The sequence below is a fragment of the Pyrus communis genome, chromosome 4 (genome assembly GCF_041283825.1).
Source record: "Pyrus communis isolate YQ-2024b chromosome 4, ASM4128382v1, whole genome shotgun sequence".
Lineage (NCBI taxonomy): Eukaryota > Viridiplantae > Streptophyta > Magnoliopsida > Rosales > Rosaceae > Pyrus > Pyrus communis.
Genome location: NC_142568.1, coordinates 16,170,119 through 16,188,620, shown reverse-complemented (window position 1 = coordinate 16,188,620; position 18,502 = coordinate 16,170,119). Strand labels below are relative to the sequence as shown.

Sequence of the window (18,502 nt, the reverse complement as noted above, 5' to 3'; positions counted from 1 at the left end):
GCCCCTCAACTTTAACCCAATTGAATCAATGATCTCTCAACTTTAACCCAATTGTAGCAATGGTCCTTCCAACATAACTCATTTTGACAAAGCCTAACTAAATTGACGAAAATGACCATAGCTACATGTTTTGATGAGTTGAGGGACCCCAATTGTAGTAATGGTCATTCCAACATAACTTATGTTGACAAAATTCTAATGAAATTGACGAAAATGACCATAGCTACACATTTTGATGTGTTGAGGGACCAATGGTAATGGATTTTTAGTTAAGGAATCATTGCTACAATTTGATTAAAGTTGAGAGACCATTGCTACAATTTACTTTTATTTTGACCTAATTTGCCTATGAAATTAACTGTTTGTGTTGCATTTTTCCCTCCACCACCAAATCCGACTAAAATCTGTTAAATTTGAAGATGTAGCACATGATGTTCACCATACGAGAGACAAAAAGTTGTACCGCTATGTTTGCCTAGAGATGTTCCAAGTACCAAATTTCTCCTTAAAAGTCATTTTGGGACGACCTATCTCTTAACAATCAATTCTTGTGTCTCACCTTACCTTTCACCTTCATACCCGTAACAAATTCATTAAATTTGACGATGTGGCGCATTGAGGTTCACTTTTTTGCTGAAGTGTGGCCATGAGGAGAAAGGTCGTCTATTTGGCACCCAGCCAGAACTGGTACATGGGAGAGGGGGTTGGAACCAAAGATTGGTCAGGGTTAGCATCACAAATTAGAGATGGGTATGAGGTGTCTTATGTGTCTAGGTCCGCACAGACATGTGGTCCGTTGTCGGACCCAAATTTCTCACACAAGACACCAGCAAATTTAACATATTTTTTTACAGACTTAACAGTAGCAGGCAAAGCAAGACGTCAAAAGGATCCAAACTACAAACTACAGAATGTGTATGAAGTTCTTCAAAGTCTCAAAACTTATAATCAACAAATACCCCAAATATTTCTTACTTAGTTTCCTTCGGACATCGATAAAAGTCCAACGATTCATCTATTTCCCTTGTAGTTGGCAACCAATTAAATGAAGTGATACTCTGTAAAGCCAGGCATCTTCGTCACAGGTAATGCAGGTTAAAACCTTTGGTTCCACACCCTGAGAGAAACAGAAAAATAAACTTTGGGGAAACATAATTAAAGGATGTAATCCTCAAATTGCAACGAAAAAAATAGTTACTACAAACGCAAGCATGAGAATCCGGAAAGCAAGGTACAAACATAGTAACATCATAAAGTTGTTTAAGAAGTATCATTACTACATTGAAAGGAAAACATTTCAACTGGTTGATATGGAAATTAGAGGATGTGTTGCTTCTCTATGTAAACAAGTGAAGATGTGATATCAATGTATAAACCGTTTTTTCTCTTCGTTTTCCCTTTTTCTGCTACACACCTTCATTGTCAATTTCTACAGATGGACCTACCAGAAATTTGGAAGCGTTCTTGAGTTCAATCAACCTCGTGAGAAAGCAGTGAAATTCATATGATAGCAGGTGGGATTGCATGGGAATGGACAGTCAATTTGCTTTACTGCATTTTGACCGAAGTACCAGTCGCCCACAGATTCTGCAATTGTCTATCAAAGTCCAAACCGGTCAGATAACAAGTTCAGCATGAAAGATGACAGAAAACCATTTGTTTTCAAACAATAAAGTTAAGCAGATTTTAATGCCGTAACTCGTGGTATTTAGGCATTCAGTTGCATGAACAGAAACATTTATAAGAATACAACATACATACATATATGTATATTTCGAAAACCTCAAGGAAAGTGAGCAAACAAGCAAAGGGGACGAAGATCATTAAACTTTCATGATTTCATCATATCTCCAGTCTCCGTATTTTCGTTGCTAAATCTTTTTCTGGAAAGCAAAGTACAAAAGATATCCATGGCATGCATGTTTACATAACAAAGAACAATTACTACATTGAAAGCACAAAGAACATTATATTAAGAAGTCTCCCCTCCTCTATGAAAAAGCCTTGTAACATGATGGCAAGTATAAACTGTTATTCCATTTTCTTCACACCTTGTCTCTATTTTTTTCCGGTTTGATAAACACCTTCCTTCTAAATGTGTACAGGGATAGAAGCATGGACAATAAGGGAAGATTTCCGCCAGGAAGTAAAGATATAAAGTTGGGAATAATCCACTATAAAGTTGGAAGTTTTCTTGAGTTCAATAAAAACGTGAGAGACCAGTGAGATTTATACGAAAGAAGGTGGGATTGCAAGGAAATGGGCAGTCAATCTGCTTTACCACATTCCGACTAAAGTACCAATCACCCACAGACTCCGTAATTGTCTATGAAAGTTCAAATCAGTCAGAAAAGTAGTTTAAAAATGACAGAAAACCATTTGTATTCCAATAAAGGAATGAGATGATTAAAATTTCCACACCTTATTGTTTAATCGTGGAGAAGTGGGTGAATGCCATGTCTCGGTTATCCACGTCTGGCAATGAATATAAAATGAATTTATAAACATTCCTCCTTCCGTATTTTTTTGGAATTCGGTCAGTGCTTTCAGCATAGAATCACGGAAACCTGTATGAAATAAGTTGATACATTAATCTGCCACAATATTCTGTATAATTACACTTCATTACAGAACGAATTGCAAGGACCTATCTATGGACCCTATTTTTCGATTGACAAGAAGCATGAAGCTAGTGAAATATACATGTAAGATGAACCAATACTATAATCCCCTAGTTTGACAATGTACATCTGTGAAGTTGACGTTAGTAATGCCCACTCTTGAAACTTGCAACTGTAAAAGATGCTGGTTTATGGTCCACAAACTCTAGGATTCTTAGGGTGACATTTTTCATAGGATATTTTAAATGCAATGTGATGAGAAGACCCAAAACTTTCTGCTCATCACAGCATGCAGTGTGCAAATATGCTGGTTTATAGTCCACAAAAATCTATAGATGGTTACGATCAACCGCTCGAATTAACAATTATCAGATCACTGGGATAGTAGCGCGTGAAGAGCGGGTCACAAGCATGCATGCTTAGCTACAAAGAGTTGGACCAGCATTACATGTATGTGATTTTCCTGGACAGTCAGGCATATATAATTTGGTCTTCTCAAATTTAATTACCATGTAGTATTTCAAGCTGGCTGGGATTGCAATTGTGAATGTTCAGTTTACAATTTTTCCAATGGCCATGTGGATCTGCTGCTTCAGGTATCAATATATGTTGTACCTAATGTCATAATATTAGGAAATGAGAAAAGAATGCAAATCAATTTCTGATAACAAGTAAATGAAGCTTCGGTTCTGAAGAAAATTACCTGCCAAAAATCATAAGCTGGGTTGACAAGAAACACTGGGGTATTAATGTGTTTAATAACTTCTTCAGGAAATAGACACTGGTGTAGAAGTTCACAACAAAAAATGGGGGCTTTGTGTTATAAATCATAACCGAGCAGAAAAATAAGAAGCTATAAAATTTGACTATTTGGCACTATATAGAGGAAAAGAACAACTACCTTTGCTGGTTCCATCCTCGAAAGACAATCCTTGTGCAAACTTTTTGATAAACCCTGACAGCGCGACAGAAAATAAGCAAGAGAAAGCAATGAAGGTACTGTTTAATGGCTAACGTCCTAAAGCCTCCCGCTAAAGATTTAATTTTCATTAAGTGATATAGACCAAGATAAATGAAACCCTTTCTCATATATGATGTGTCAGACTCACAAAAAAGAACAAGCAGATGGACCCAAATAAATTAAAAACATATCGACTAGATTTTACATCTAATAATCAAATGGTGGATCCTGCAGATCTGACAGTGTCAGCATTTGTTAGTAATTAAATTTCTATAAAAAAACATAGAGTGATAAAAAAATATAAAGATTATATAAGCTAGTAATAGCACTGTTCTAAAAATCCCCGCCTAGGCGCTAGGCGGCTGGCCACCGTCCCAATTAATGCCTAGGCGTTTGAAAATTAAGAAAGGGCGCCTAGACCTGCTGAGGTGCCCGCCTAGACCATCTAGGCACCCGCCTAGGTTGCGACTCACTTAGGCAGAAAATAAATAACTTTCATTTTGCATTTTATTTTTTTTCAATAAATTGTAAGAGACGTTGAATACTTAAATGAGCATGCATAATATGCTTGTTCCCCATGCTTTCATATGTTCCAATACTTCATAATATATGTGTCATTCTATTTTGTAGTTTATGATGAAATTATATATATTTTAAGTATACACATACACTTATTTACACGAAATATAATGGATTTAGTTAAATCCGCCTAGGCGCCCGCGACCCCACCTAGCCGCCTAGGCACTAGGGCCAGCTCGCCGCCCAACTAGCGCCTAGCGTCTTTTAGAACCTTGAGTAATAGTAAAGATCAAAGCTAACCTGAAGGATGGCAACGTCATTATAGAAAGACCTCATCGTCCGATGCTGGAGAACATCTTTCCTGAAATGTAGCAAACAGAAAATGGCTCAAAACTTTCCCTCTTTCTCTCTCTACAGCTCCTATTTCTTTATGAATTCACTATCCTGAGCATAGAGGATGCACTAGATAGGAAAAAAGGGAAAAGCATCATACCTGCAAACAATTTAAAAAATCCTACTTTAACTTGATAGGAAGAATTTTAATCATTTTAGAAAAATGTGGTACAAAGGTGTTCCATTTTGATAGGTCTCATATTCTGACGTATGAAAATGAGAGAGTAGAATCTGGCAACACCATCATTTTATGAAATTTATGATTTAGGAGATATTAAGCATACACAAAGAAATATGATCCTTGTATAATCCTAGAAAAATTTCATCTTGAACAGGTTCTCTAAAAGATGTAGGTGCCGAAGGCACTAGTACACAAAAAACATACTCATCAAGGAAAAAGCCTGCATCAGCAAGACATTTGACAGTTGCATCCTTTGGCAGAAGACGTCGAAAGTCATCACAATGTATAAGAGTCGCTAACCCACCGGCAGAGCATCCTGAAAGAAGTGCCTGTAAGAGTGCCACTCATACATATTAGCAGAAAAAGACCATTCTTTGTAATAATCTCGATGAGTAGCTTTAAATTAGCTCATGGTGGAAAACAATACTTTTCTTGCGGAGAATGTTATTACAATTACTGGACCAATCATATCATTATAATACCAATGAAACAGCTCTTAGAACGAGAGTGGAAGAGACATTTTGTATAGTCATAATCATCGATACATGCATAGAAAATTTCTAATGTTTAAAAGCTGTGAACTGCAGTTCATATTATTCAAATAGAGCTTAACCGAAGTAAGCACGAGATACCTCTTTCACTTTTGACAAGCCAATTGACAAGAGTTCATCCATAACTGCTTCCCAGATGAGCTGGCCCCTAAAAAAAGGTCCTGATCCAATCTATGAAATAGAAGAACAGCCAATGCTAAAATAACAGCTTACATTCTTCCATTTATAAAATTAAAACAAGGCAGCAAAATCTCCAAACACAATGCACCTTAGACTCATTTTCCGGGTGGCCAGCGAAGGATCCGCCATCACAGTATCGGATTTTGACTTTGTTCCAGTTAAAGAATTCTAGAGAATGCTCCAAACAATGAATTGAATCACATCAATTAGATGGCCAACAACTTAGATTGAGCTAGAATTACAAAACGAAGCGTTACGGGAATAAAAGTAGCAGCCGAATAAAATCAAGCTTACCAGGATTTTGTGATGGATGAGAGCTCAAAATCCCAGAAAAGGGAACTCGACGATCCATGTAATTAGAAGACCCTAGTAGAGTACCTTTGCGCCAAGAACACGATTCAATCGAATTGCACCAACCTCCACCCTACATTTTCGATTTTTGAACCAAACCCATCACACAATTTTCCTTTCTAAACATAAAAATCTACTAGCATATGCATATTCACTGAAATTGAATGGAACAATTTGTGTTAGACCTGTAAAAAAAGGCACAGGGATAGAATTTTGACCTCAATGTGAAGCAGCCAATTGTTGGCGCCGGATCCGAATCCCTTCCTGAAATGGTAGCCAGGGGCAGTCCCGTCCAAACAAACTGCAAAACCAAAATTCAAACAATTAGGGGGAGAGAGATGATAGAAAGAGATTGGAAAGTAGAGGGGATGGGATTGAGTACAGGCGCCTCTATCTTTGGCGTTGCGCAGCAAGGTCAAGTCGACGAAATCGAAGGCGGCGGCGTTGGGAAGAAACGGGCGGGAGATTTCGGAGTCTGGTTCGTCGCGCCAAGAGTTGGAGAGGAGAGTGAGAGCGAAGGCGATAACGGTACATCCGATGGCAGCGATTGCCCAGTCCTTTTTGGCCCACCTTCGCCACCATAGAAGGCTGCGAAGCCTGGGATTCGCCATTGGCCCCACCATCAATTGACTGACTGCCTCCGGTGCTCTGCTCACGCAGTCAAACGGACACTGAAAAATTAACTGCCAATTTTCATTTTGTTTTATTTTGTTCTTGGTTTTTGGTTTTTGGTTTTTTAATTTTACTTTAATTTTTTTGTTTATTTGTTTTTGCTTTTCTTGCAAGAAACAATGTCTAATAGAATAAATCCATAGAATGAGGTAGCGGATTATTATCAACCAAAAAAAAAGGAAAAGGTAGGCCATTATTTTCAGACCAAAAAGAAAGGTAGCATTATTTTGAAGCAAAAAAAAAGAAATTTGCATATTAAAAGAAAATGTCAGATTCTCAACACACAATCAGTCGTTAATTCGCATGAGATGATTCTCAATGAGCAAGTAATATAAAAACTAGAGCCCTTTTGCTTTAGCTTATGGACTAGATATAGAGCTAGTAGCTCAAGAAACTAGTTTTAAAATTTTCAGTTTAGTATTTATGATTCAACGTTTCAAATTTAACGAGTAAAATTAATACAAGATTAAATCATTACACGTACATTATCGTCTTTTTCTACACAGCTACATCACTAAGCTGTAGCAAAATGGTCCCTAGCCTTTGAATGTAAAAAACAATGTTTCCTCCTCCATGTAAAAAGAAGTGACAGCAGCTATAAACTGGTTTAAATTTTCTCTACACACCCTCGTTCTCAATATCTACAGCGATAGGATCCTGCTTGGAGTCTGGACGAGGAGGATAGAATTTTCACTAGGGTGAACTGAGGCTCCAAAGATCTACAGTTCGGAACAACAGTTGAAAAGTTGAAAGCGTTTCTTGAGTTCAATCAATCTCGAGTGAAATTCACATTGTAGCAGGTCGGATTGCATGGAAACGGGCAGTCTATTAGCTTCGCTGCACTTCGATTGAAGTACCAATCCCCCACAGACTCTGCAATTGTCTATTCGGAATAGCAAAGCTCAAAACAGTCAGATGCCGAGTTTAGTTAAGAAAGTGACAGAAAACCAAGAAACAAATGAAAGAAAAACAGATTTTGATTTGATAACACTAAGCAGCTTAAGCTTATGGTATTTATGCTTTCATCTGTCTCACAGAGAAATATACGGCTGGGATGATAGAACTTCCGTCACCATATTTGAGTTAACAAGAAATCTCCACATGATAACGGCATTCGAATACAAATGATAAAACTTTCCTCACCTTGTTGTTTATCCTTAAAGATTTCGGCGAATTCCATATCTCAGTCATCAATGTCTAGCAATGAATAAAGCAAGAACTTATAAACATTCCTCCTTCCTTATTTTTCTCGAAATCATTCAGCGCCTTCAGCAGAGATCCCCGGAAACCTGTACAAAATGAATCGAGTTAATTTTGCCACTGTCACTACTACAATATATGCTATCACCGGCGGAGGAAAAACCGACGAGAAATCAAATTTCTGTCGAAAATTTGGCACAAATCCGACATTAAACAATGTAATGTCGCATTTCAATAGCGACACTATTGCTAGCGTCGCGAAAGGGCTTCAGTGTCGCTTTTTGAGCTTAATCCGCCACTACACAGCGTCGGTTTAAAGCGACACTAACCTTAAGGTCGGTTTAAAGCGACGCATACTTACAGGTTAGTGTCGCTTTAAACCGACGCATACTTACACGTGCATCAGTTATTTAATAATAAAGTATGCAATCTACTGTCGCTTTTAATCGACATTATATTAAAATTAAATAAATAAAATATCCCTTAAACCGACGTTAGATAACAATTAAATAAATAAAATATAAAATCTAGTAACGGTCTTAACCGACACTATATTTGTTAATAATAATAAAAATAGATGGACAACTGCATGCAATTTCAATTAATTCCAACTAAAATAAATTATATAATCAAAATAATAAATTTTAAGATCTAAATAAACATTAATGAAAATAAATAACAAAAACAATAGTGCCAAACTGTACATCTAACATTTCACATAAAATCCAAAAAGTCGTCCGTCGTAACAAACATTAAATCCGACATTACAAACATAACATAAAAAAACAAAAAGATAGAACAATTATAGTGTCGTATTTAACCGACAAGAAAAAGAACCAATTAAACTACCCAACCGAATCTGCGCCTGAACGTCGTCCAGATCCTTCTGCTTGAGAACCTTCTCCTTGAGATCCTCCTCCTTGAGATCCTCCATCTGATCCAAAAATCCTCGACAAGTCCACATCAAATCCAACACCTGCAAGCATTCCAGAAAACCCCCCAGCTGGAACTTCAGGAAAAGATCCACTAGGAGCAGCCATCTTAGGTCGATATACTGGCACTTGATAAGGTGGCTGCTGCATGTATGGCATGGGCGGCTGCTGCATGTATAGCATGGGCTGCTGCTGCATGTATGGCATGGGCTGCGCAGGCATCGGATACACAGGATATGGAGGTTGCTGATTATGGCCAGCATACGGATATGCAGGGGGAAGCTGACTTTGGCCCGACTGTTGAGGAGGTTGACTCTGGCCTAATTGTTGGGTTCCCGGGCTATACGGTGGTTGTGGCTGAAATCTTTGAAAAAACCATGCAAACAACTGATTTTGCTTGTTCTCTAGATCCGAAATCCGTTTATTATTATTTTCGTCCCTCATTTTCAACTCATTATTTTGAGTCATCAGCAACGCCATTGAACTCTTAGATGATCTCCTGGAGGAAATTGATGTAGAAGATGAAGAAGATACATAAGACACCATATCAGGAGTCACACCATGACCGTATCCTCTGACTCTATTATGCCTCTCAGGACCCATAGTATCAACATAAACTTGGGTCCTAAGATCTTCACTATCCTCCTGGCCCGACTCAATCATTGTTTGCAGATTGCTCTCCATTGTTGACTTGCATTACAATTTTTAAAAACAAAAATTCAATCGTAAAACAGAAAAATAAGCTAAAGATAATAAATACTAATAAAATCAAATACTAACACGAAAAAATCTATTACCCCTGTACGCTCCAATGTTTCATCAATCCATGTTTTATCTTTTCGTGTATGACATTCACGAAAAAAGGTTACATGATCTGCTTCTTTCCCATGCTTCTTCCGCTTTATCAAAAATAAAATTTCATACAAACAACATAAGCAAACCTCATACTAAAAATAAATATAATTATTTAAAATTAATCATTTCTTCAAAATGTACAATCCATACATATTCTTCCCGCACTCTTGCAAAGGATTTTGTACCAGTGGTATGGTTCATTGATTTCAATCCCCCATTAATCTTATTTTTTTCAGCAACCTCCTGAAAAAAAAACGAAAGAAAAAAAAAAAGATTATATTAGGCAACTTTAAAGTTATAACGAAATAAATCGTGTAAGGTTTACCTTTGTTTTGTCTCTATTCCAATATGCCAACAAATCATCCCACTGGGCAGGAATCACATCAGGAGGAGGCTCGCTGCGCACCTTTTCTGCTCTTTTAGTATAATACTTTTTTTTTAACTTATTTCTAAACTCTTTGTGCGCATGCTCTGCAATCTTAAGCGTCATATGACGGATCAAAGGCATTTTTACTATATCTGCATCTTCAAAAAAAATATTTCCCTACATACATAAAAACAAAAAACAAAAAAAATCACGCTAGTCAATTATTATTACAATCATTGACTTATTCTTCTATTTTCAACTAAAAATAAAAACACCTATACCTTTATTCTATTCCAGAAAGCTTCCTTATCTTCTTCTGTAACCTTACGCCAATCTTTCTCCAACGGCAGATTTCTATAGTCCCTAACCTCCGCTGCTACATGTTTTGAAAAAACACTAGCATTATCACTAATGCATTTTCCGGACGAATCAAATGAATAAAGTTGTTTCGTCCATTTAGGAATTGAGGGTCCACGCCTCCGTTGAGATGTACCTTGTTAATACAAACACACAATTAAAAACCAGGAAACAAATGTATATTTTCAGTTTAGCAATAATAATAGTTCAAACACACACACAAAAAAATAAAAATAAAAACTGAGATTAATAACAATTCAAAAAAGAACTAGCATCACCCTCGTCCTCTTCCAAATGACGTTCTTCACAACGTTGATCTTCACGAGAACTATCCATAGCAAAATTTAATGGAAGGAGAAGGAATATGGCTGAAATGGGGGAAAGAGTAGGCCAGAAATGGGGGATAGAGACGAGAGACAGAAGTGGGGGATAGAGACGAGAGTGAGACAGAAATGGGGGATGGAGACGAGAAACAGAAGTGGGGGATAGAGACGAGAGTGAGACAGAAATGGGGGATAGAGACGAGAGACAGAAATGGAGTGGAATCACGGAAGAAATAGGAAATAAAGAAGATTAAATATGGATAATTGCATAGCGTCGAAATATGAACACTTTGCGTCGGTTAAAACCGACACAAGGTCTGACTCGACCTAACATACTTTTGACAGAAAGCCTACACACGTAACCTGACATCTTTAGGCAGAAAGCCTGACATACTTTTCAGTTGAAGACCATTGCGTCGGTTAAAACCGACATTATGTGGCATAGTGTCGAAATAAGGACCCATTGCGTCGAAATAAGGACCCATTGTGTCGCTTAAAACCGACACTATGTCTGACTCAACATCATTATAGCTTTTGACTGAAAGCCTGACAGTACCGTCTGACTCAACATCATTATAGCCTGACATACTATGTCAATACCGTCGAAATTAGGCCACATTGCATCGGTTAAAACCGACGTTAGACTGACAGATTTTTATAACGTCGAAATAACAACAAGTTTGTGTCGAAATAAGATAAAATTTGCGTCGAAATAAGAACAAATTTGTGTAGTGTGTCTGACAGAAAATCGATTGTAGCAGATAGTCTCGAAAGTGTATAATTTTGCATTGGTTAAAGCCAATATAAGCATAATTTGACATGATAATGACTGACAAAGTCTTCCAACCCATTCCCCCGTGCAAAAAACCGGGAAAATTCCCGCCCATCATAAAAAAAAAAAAGTTTTAACTTACAAAAGAAAGAGAACAAGGATAAAAATAGAAACAAAAAAAAAATAAAAAATTTTAATCCAAAATTAAAAAGTAATCAGTTATGTTATCTCATATAATATTTTAATAAATAAATTTATTAAGTTGAATCAATTTTTTTTGCACTGTAATTGTTATTTTAATTTGTTTTTATTTTGATAATTTTTTGTTGTTATTTACTAGAATGGATTAGATGAACATAATTTGAGTTGTTTTGAGAAAATTGAATGAATAATATTTATAAGCATTTATGTTAAATTAACAATATTAAATATAACATAAACTTATAATATTTAGTAATATAAGTATATATTATGGATTAGATGAGCATTTCTCAAAAGTTTAACTTTGATGACATTTGGTTGTTATTTACTATAATGGATTAGATGACTTTGATAACATTTAATTTGTTGTTATTTTGATAACTTTGATAACATTTGGTTGTTATTTACTATAATGGATTAGATGAGCATTTCTCAAAAGTTTAAACCTTGCCAATGTAACTCAAAGCTTGCATTTTATTCTTTTTACAAAATCATCAATTTTCATTGATCATCATCCATTGTATTCATATAGGTTCAAGGAGTGTTGCTGTAAAAAATCATCAAAATCGAACTTAAAATAACCGTTAAATCGTCATTTTTCGTTGATAACCGTCGAAATTTTTTGTCCCGTTACTTCATCCCAGAATGTTTGTTTTTTGCGATTTTTTTCGTATACGATCTCGAATTATATACAAACATGTTTGACGGTTGGATCGTTGAAATTAGTTCCGTAGAATGCGTATCCCATCAAAACGATAGATTCACTAAGACTTAAGAGTTTATTCACACCTTCATTAAGTATAACTTAAGATTTTGTGGTATCCACTAGTATAAATATTTTAATTTGAAGATCGAATTCATTCATTGTATTCATATAGGTTCAAGGAGTGTAGTTGTAAAAAATCATCAAAATCAGACTTAAAATAACCGTTAAATCGTCATTTTTCGTTGATAATCGTCGAAATTTTTTGTCCCGTTACTTCATCCCAGAATGTTTGTTTTTTGCGATTTTTTTCGTATACGATCTCGAATTATATACAAACATGTTTGACGGTTGGATCGTTGAAATTAGTTTCGTAGAATGCGTATCCCATCAAAACGATAGATTCACTAAGACTTAAGAGTTTATTCACACTTTCATTAAGTATAACTTAAGATTTTGTGGTATCCACTAGTATAAATATTTTAATTTGAAGATCGAATTCATTCATTGTATTCATATAGGTTCAAGGAGTGTAGCTGTAAAAAATCATCAAAATCGGACTTAAAATAACCGTTAAATCGTCATTTTTCGTTGATAACCGTCGAAATTTTTTGTCCCGTTACTTCATCCCAGAATGTTTGTTTTTTGCGATTTTTTTCGTATACGATCTCGAATTATATACAAACATGTTTGACGGTTGGATCGTTGAAATTAGTTTCGTAGAATGCATATCCCATCAAAACGATAGATTCACTAAGACTTAAGAGTTTATTCACACTTTCATTAAGTATAACTTAAGATTTTGTGGTATCCACTAATATAAATATTTTAATTTGAAGATCGAATTCATTCATTGTATTCATATAGGTTCAAGGAGTGTAGCTGTAAAAAATCATCAAAATCGGACTTAAAATAACCGTTAAATCGTCATTTTTTGTTGATAACCGTCGAAATTTTTTGTCCTGTTACTTCATCCCAGAATGTTTGTTTTTTGCGATTTTTTTCGTATACGATCTCGAATTATATACAAACATGTTTGACGGTTGGATCGTTGAAATTAGTTTCGTAGAAGTAATGTTTTATAGATGGCATTGGCTTCCTCTAAATTTCAACACCAAGAAAACTTCTTGTTTTTGTTAGGCTCTTTTTTCTCTAACGTTTCAGTTACTCAGTACTGAATTGCTTAACAATTTATAATACATCCATGAAAATTAAAGAAAACCTTATGAGGAAATTAGAAGTCAAAACTATAAAATAAAAAAATAAAAAAATAAAAAACAAAGCATCATTATATAAGTAGAGAGTAATAACATGTACCTTTAAATTAGACAATTTACCCATAGCGACACTTTTACTCCAATTGATTGAAGAAGACTGTAAATTAAGTATTTATTCAAGTTTGAGTTAAAATTTTGTGATCACGTTTATGAAATAACTAATAATGTGATGCTGTACCTTAATCTTCTTCCTACACCCACATAATTGGCTAGTTAGAATATTCATGTGTTATAATTATGAATAATTAATTGGCAAACATATTATAAAGGAAGAATATTTTCAAAGATAGATAGGATATGTAGGAGAGAAGAATGATAGGATATGTAGGATTATTATAGTTTTTAAAACTGTTAAAACTGTTAAATTATATACAATTATTACATATGATTCACAACATTGCGTCGAAATATGATAATAATGCGTCGCATAAAACCGACGTAAGGTTAACATTGCGTCGGAATAGGCTAAGGTTGCGTCGGTTAAAACCGACGCTAAGTCTGACACACATGACATATGCCATCGCTTAAAAGCGACAGGAAACAAGAAAAAAAAAAAAAACAGAAATATAATTTTATGATACGATATCATAGCATACAAAATGAAACAAAGTCTAATTAATACAAAAAATAATTAATATATTTATTCCCTGTCATCATCTGTTAACTCATCGTCGGGATTGACATGATTAACGAACCCGGTAGGCAACGCTAATGATTCAAGAAAGGGAGTCTCTTCCACGCCAACCCTTGTATGGAAATTTTCATTATCAAGAATTTGATCATCCAAGTTCGGCATGGCATAATCATCAATAGCATCACTATCCTCTAACACGTCAAATAAATCTCTTGGCTAAGTTCGAACAACTACGTGCCAATCTTTTTCAATCGTGTCCTCCACGTAAAATGCCTGTAATGCTTGTGATGCTAGTATGAAAGGATCCTCTTTAAATCCCAATTGATTGAAATTGACCATAGTAAATCCATATTGATCAGTCTTCATTCCTCGTGGACTTTCACTATTAACCCATTCGCACTTAAATAACATCACAGCTCGACCCCTATCTCCTGCTTCAGTAGGACCACAATATTTGACCTCGAACATATCTACAACTCTGCCATAACAATTCACTTGCCCAATTGCTCCAGGAACATGTGCAGGTACAAAGACACCACAATTTTGATTCTTATGCTTATCATCCACAGATTTTATACGAAATCTAAATCCATGAACAATGTGACTTTTGTATCTACTCACAACCCTACTAGGATAATTAGCTAGCCAATGCAAGTCTTGAGATATCAATGTGTCATTAGCATCATATCTTGAATTCATCTGTAATAAGTATGAAGATAAAAATTGACAGAATAACTATAAACATGTTATAATTAAAATGCAAAACAATAAATAAATAATATGATTGTTATATCAACTCACATGTTGCTTGAACCATTCTGGAAATTCTTTCTTGCTTAGCTCCTTAATTTGTCGCATAGTTAACCTTTCTCGACGATGTTTAGTTTTCAAGAATTCTTCATGTTGCCTACACAATTATGTCCAATTTAGATAATTATTTTTTCAAAGTTAAGAAAACCAATAAAACATTAAGACGTATGATTAAACGTTCTTACCTTCTAAATTGGCTAACTTCATCACAATTATTTAGAATGTATCTATGGCACTAATCAAGAACATTTAGATCGAGCTCCACATTTTCTCCTGAACCCATATAACATCCTTTCGAGTCAAAAATTGATAACCCACCAGATACTCCACGTCCAATACCATCTTCATTTCGGCCTCCACGGGTACGACGAGACTCAACATCTGTAAGATACATGGAACAAAATGACAAGCACTCATCCACCAAATATGCTTTAGAAATAGAACCTTCAGGACGACCCTTATTACGAACATAGCGCTTCAGTGTTTGCAAATACCTACAATTATAAAACGAAATACAAATTATTATAATTATTAATTAAAGTTATGACTACAATTGTAAAAAAATTATAAAAATTTATTCATTACCGTTCAATTGGATACATCCATCTATATTGAACAGGCCCTGCAAGAGCTGCTTCATCTGCCAAGTGAACTGGGAGGTGCACCATTATATCAAAAAATGCAGGAGGGAATATTTTCTCAAGTTGACATAATGTCAAGGCAATTCTTGAATTCAGTTGCTTAAATCCTTCCTCAGACTCCTTCTTACTACATAACTGTCTGAAAATTGCACTCAACTCTAATAAAACCATAGTAACAGCTTTAGGCAAAACCGGGCGTATTGCAAGCGGGAGTAACTGCTGCATTAAAACATGGCAATCATGACTTTTCAACCCATGTATTTTTCGTTCATTCACGTGCACACATCGCGACAGATTTGATGAATATCCATCTGGGACCCGAATAGTAGACAATACTTTACAAAACTCAGTTTTTTCTTCTCTTTTCAATGTGAACAATGCTGGAGGTCGAAATGTTCTATTTCCTTCTCTACGTGGGTGTTGACTATGTCTTATGTTCAAGAATTCAAGATCTGCACGTGCCGCCAATCCATCTTTAGACTTTTCTATATCTAGCAATGTTCCCACCACACTGTCACATATATTCTTCTCTATATGCATAACATCAAGATTGTGTCTAATCAACAGATGCCTCCAATAAGGTAGTTCATAAAAAATCGATTTCTTCTTCCGCTGACTGTTACTACTTGTACTGGTCGAAGCTCTTCTTCTGCGTTGCCCAACTGAAGCATCTTTGTTTGGTTTTCCAAAAGTAAATATCAATGTAGAAAGTTCTTCGAGACATTGTAAACCAGTCCACTGCCTTGGTGCACTACGATGCTCTCGATGACCATTAAAAGTGATGGTTTGCCTTCGAAACCTATGATTATCTTCAAGAAAACGTCGATGCCCCATATAACAAATCTTGCGACTCGCTAGCAAGTAAATAGATTCTTTATCATGCATGCAATGTGGACAAGCTTTATAGCCATGTGTACTCCATCCTGACAACATTCCATAAGCCGGAAAATCACTTATAGTCCATAACACGGCAGCCTTCATCGTAAAACTTTGGTTGGAATACGCATCATAAGTGGGAATGTCCACCTCCCACAACTCATTCAGCTCGTCAATCAATGGACGCATGTATACATCAATCTCTTTACCAGGACTACGCGGTCCTGGTATTAACAAAGACAATAACAAATTTGGTTGCTTCATGCACATCCAAGGTGGCAAATTATAAACAGAAAGCACCACAAGCCATGTGCTATGATCATTCCTCATTTTCCCAAAAGGATTAAATCCATCACTGGCCAACCCTAATCGGACATTTCGAATTTCTGACGCAAAATCCGGATATAAATTATCCAAATGCTTCTATGCGGGAAAATCTAAAGGATGTCTCATAAACTCATCCTTAGGACATTCAGTTGCATGCCATCTCATATGTTCAACCATATGCTTCGACATAAAAAATCGTTGCAATCGTGGTTTTAAAGGAAAATACCACATAACCTTAGCTGCAACCTTTTTCCTCGAGCTATCCTCGAGCTATCGTCAATGTCAGAGAATAACCTGAAGGTTGACAACATCACGAAAGAGAGATCTGACGGTAGGATTGTGGAGAACATCTTTCCTGAAATGTACTAAACAGAATGTAGCTATGTGATCACTAGTAAGAGCACAGATGATGCTTTAAGAAAAAGGGCTTTATACACGTAGAACAAGTAGTTAGTAAAACCTTGCAAGAATTTCAACATTCCTAGTGTAGCTTGAGAGGGAGAATTGCAAATTTGATAGAAAAGAGAATGGTTCAAAGGTATTCGATTGTGATAGGTCTTATTTCCTAATGTATGAACTAGGAACAGTAGAATAAGGAAACAGCAAAGATAAGAACGAAATTATGGCCCTCGAAGAGTTCACATGTGAAAATATATGATCCTAGAAAAACTTCATGCCAAGCAGATTAGCTAAAAGATGTTGGTGCAGAAGGAACTGGTATGCATAAAACATACTCATCAAGAAAAAAACCAGCATCCCCTAGACATTTGACAGTGGCATCCTTAGGCAAAAGATGTCGAAATTCATCACAATGTATAAGAGCCGCCAACCCACCAGAAGAGCATCCCGAAAGAAGGGCCTGTAAGATTGTTATTCACACACATTATTGCTTCCCAAAAGAAGGGCCCGAAAGAAGGGCCTGTAAGATTGATACTTGTTCCGCTTTTTCCAATAGATCATGCAATCATTGAGACATGCATCAATTTTCACATACGACAGCCCCAAGTCATTTATAAGTTTTTTTGCCTTATAACAAGATTCAGGCAAACAATCCCCTTCAGGCAACATTCTTTTAATTAACTCCAATAAAGTGGTGAAGATCTCGTCAGGCATTCCCGCTAAACACTTGATCTGATACAATCTTACAACTGCTTCCAATTTCTTAAACTCCTTACAACCTGGCCACAAATCTTGATCTGCCTCTTCAAGCAACTTAAAAAAAGTCTACACCTCTTCTGGACGCCCTTCCCCAATAGGGGGTTCAGTAGATGGCCCAACACCTTCTTCTGTTAATGGTTGGACAAATACATCATTAAGAAAATCATGCATGACAATCACCTCATCTCCTGTTTCTTCTTCTCCAATTCCCACATTTTGCTCTCCAATGTTTTGCTCGCCATGATGTCGCCAACAAGCGTTTTTATAATCTTTATCCATATCATACAATATGAGATGTTCAACAATGGTGTTCCTAACAAAAGTATATCGATTACAACATCTTTTGCAAGGACATCTAAACTTATCAGGACCAACACCATTTGCAACTGCTTGATCCAAAAACAAATTAATTCCAGTTGTATACGCTTCAAAATTTCGGGGTATTGTCAACCAACTCTTATCCATATTTTACCACTTTACGAAGGTAAAATATTATGTTGACACTAAGATGCCTACAATCTTTCAATCCCTATCATGTAGGCATAACTATCAAAATTTTCAATTTCTATCTTTCACCCCTCGAACTCTATCACGATTGCAATCTTTTAATTTTCAACACCTATTATAGTCAAAACAAATT

General features: G+C 35.9%; 1 protein-coding gene and 2 pseudogenes across 3 annotated transcripts in view; all 3 read right to left on the bottom strand.

Annotated features, from left to right (window-relative positions):
• Window positions 1–704: 704 nt before the first annotated feature.
• LOC137722720 (pectin acetylesterase 5-like) lies at window positions 705–6,520 on the bottom strand. Of its 2 annotated transcripts, XM_088692646.1 has the most exons (13): window positions 6,140–6,520; window positions 5,976–6,058; window positions 5,701–5,830; window positions 5,495–5,574; window positions 5,308–5,397; window positions 4,880–5,004; window positions 4,402–4,462; window positions 3,523–3,576; window positions 3,325–3,402; window positions 3,131–3,236; window positions 2,422–2,567; window positions 1,446–1,597; window positions 705–1,117 (listed from the first exon to the last, which is right to left on the bottom strand). In XM_088692646.1, the coding sequence occupies exons 1-12, from the start codon at window positions 6,378–6,380 to the stop codon at window positions 1,475–1,477; spliced, it is 1,317 nt and encodes a 438-aa protein (XP_088548772.1). In that variant the 5' UTR covers window positions 6,381–6,520; the 3' UTR covers window positions 705–1,117; window positions 1,446–1,474. The 2 variants fall into 2 exon arrangements, with proteins under 2 accessions (XP_088548772.1, XP_088548771.1); XM_088692645.1 differs by lacking the exon at window positions 705–1,117 and having other exon boundaries at window positions 1,153–1,597; window positions 6,140–6,518.
• Window positions 6,521–6,863: 343 nt separating this feature from the next.
• LOC137722721 (pectin acetylesterase 5-like) overlaps window positions 6,864–18,502 on the bottom strand; it is a 30,179-nt pseudogene continuing 18,540 nt past the window's right edge. Inside the window, exon 11 of the transcript XR_015961669.1 lies at window positions 6,864–7,718. The product of XR_015961669.1 is annotated as a pectin acetylesterase 5-like (transcript). The remainder of the gene's footprint in view (window positions 7,719–18,502) is intronic.
• On the bottom strand, window positions 14,267–18,327 carry LOC137743240 (uncharacterized; annotated as a pseudogene).

Bases quoted from the DNA above. Each gene is read 5' to 3' on its own strand.
- LOC137722720 (XM_088692646.1), bottom strand. From the start codon at position 6,380: ATGGTGGGGCCAATGGCGAATCCCAGGCTTCGCAGCCTTCTATGGTGG. The intron at 3,237-3,324 runs GTAATTTTCTTC...TTATGACATTAG, and splicing joins CAGCTTATGATTTTTGGCAG to GTACAACATATATTGATACC. The intron at 2,568-3,130 runs GTAATTAAATTT...TATTTCATACAG, and splicing joins CCAGCTTGAAATACTACATG to GTTTCCGTGATTCTATGCTG.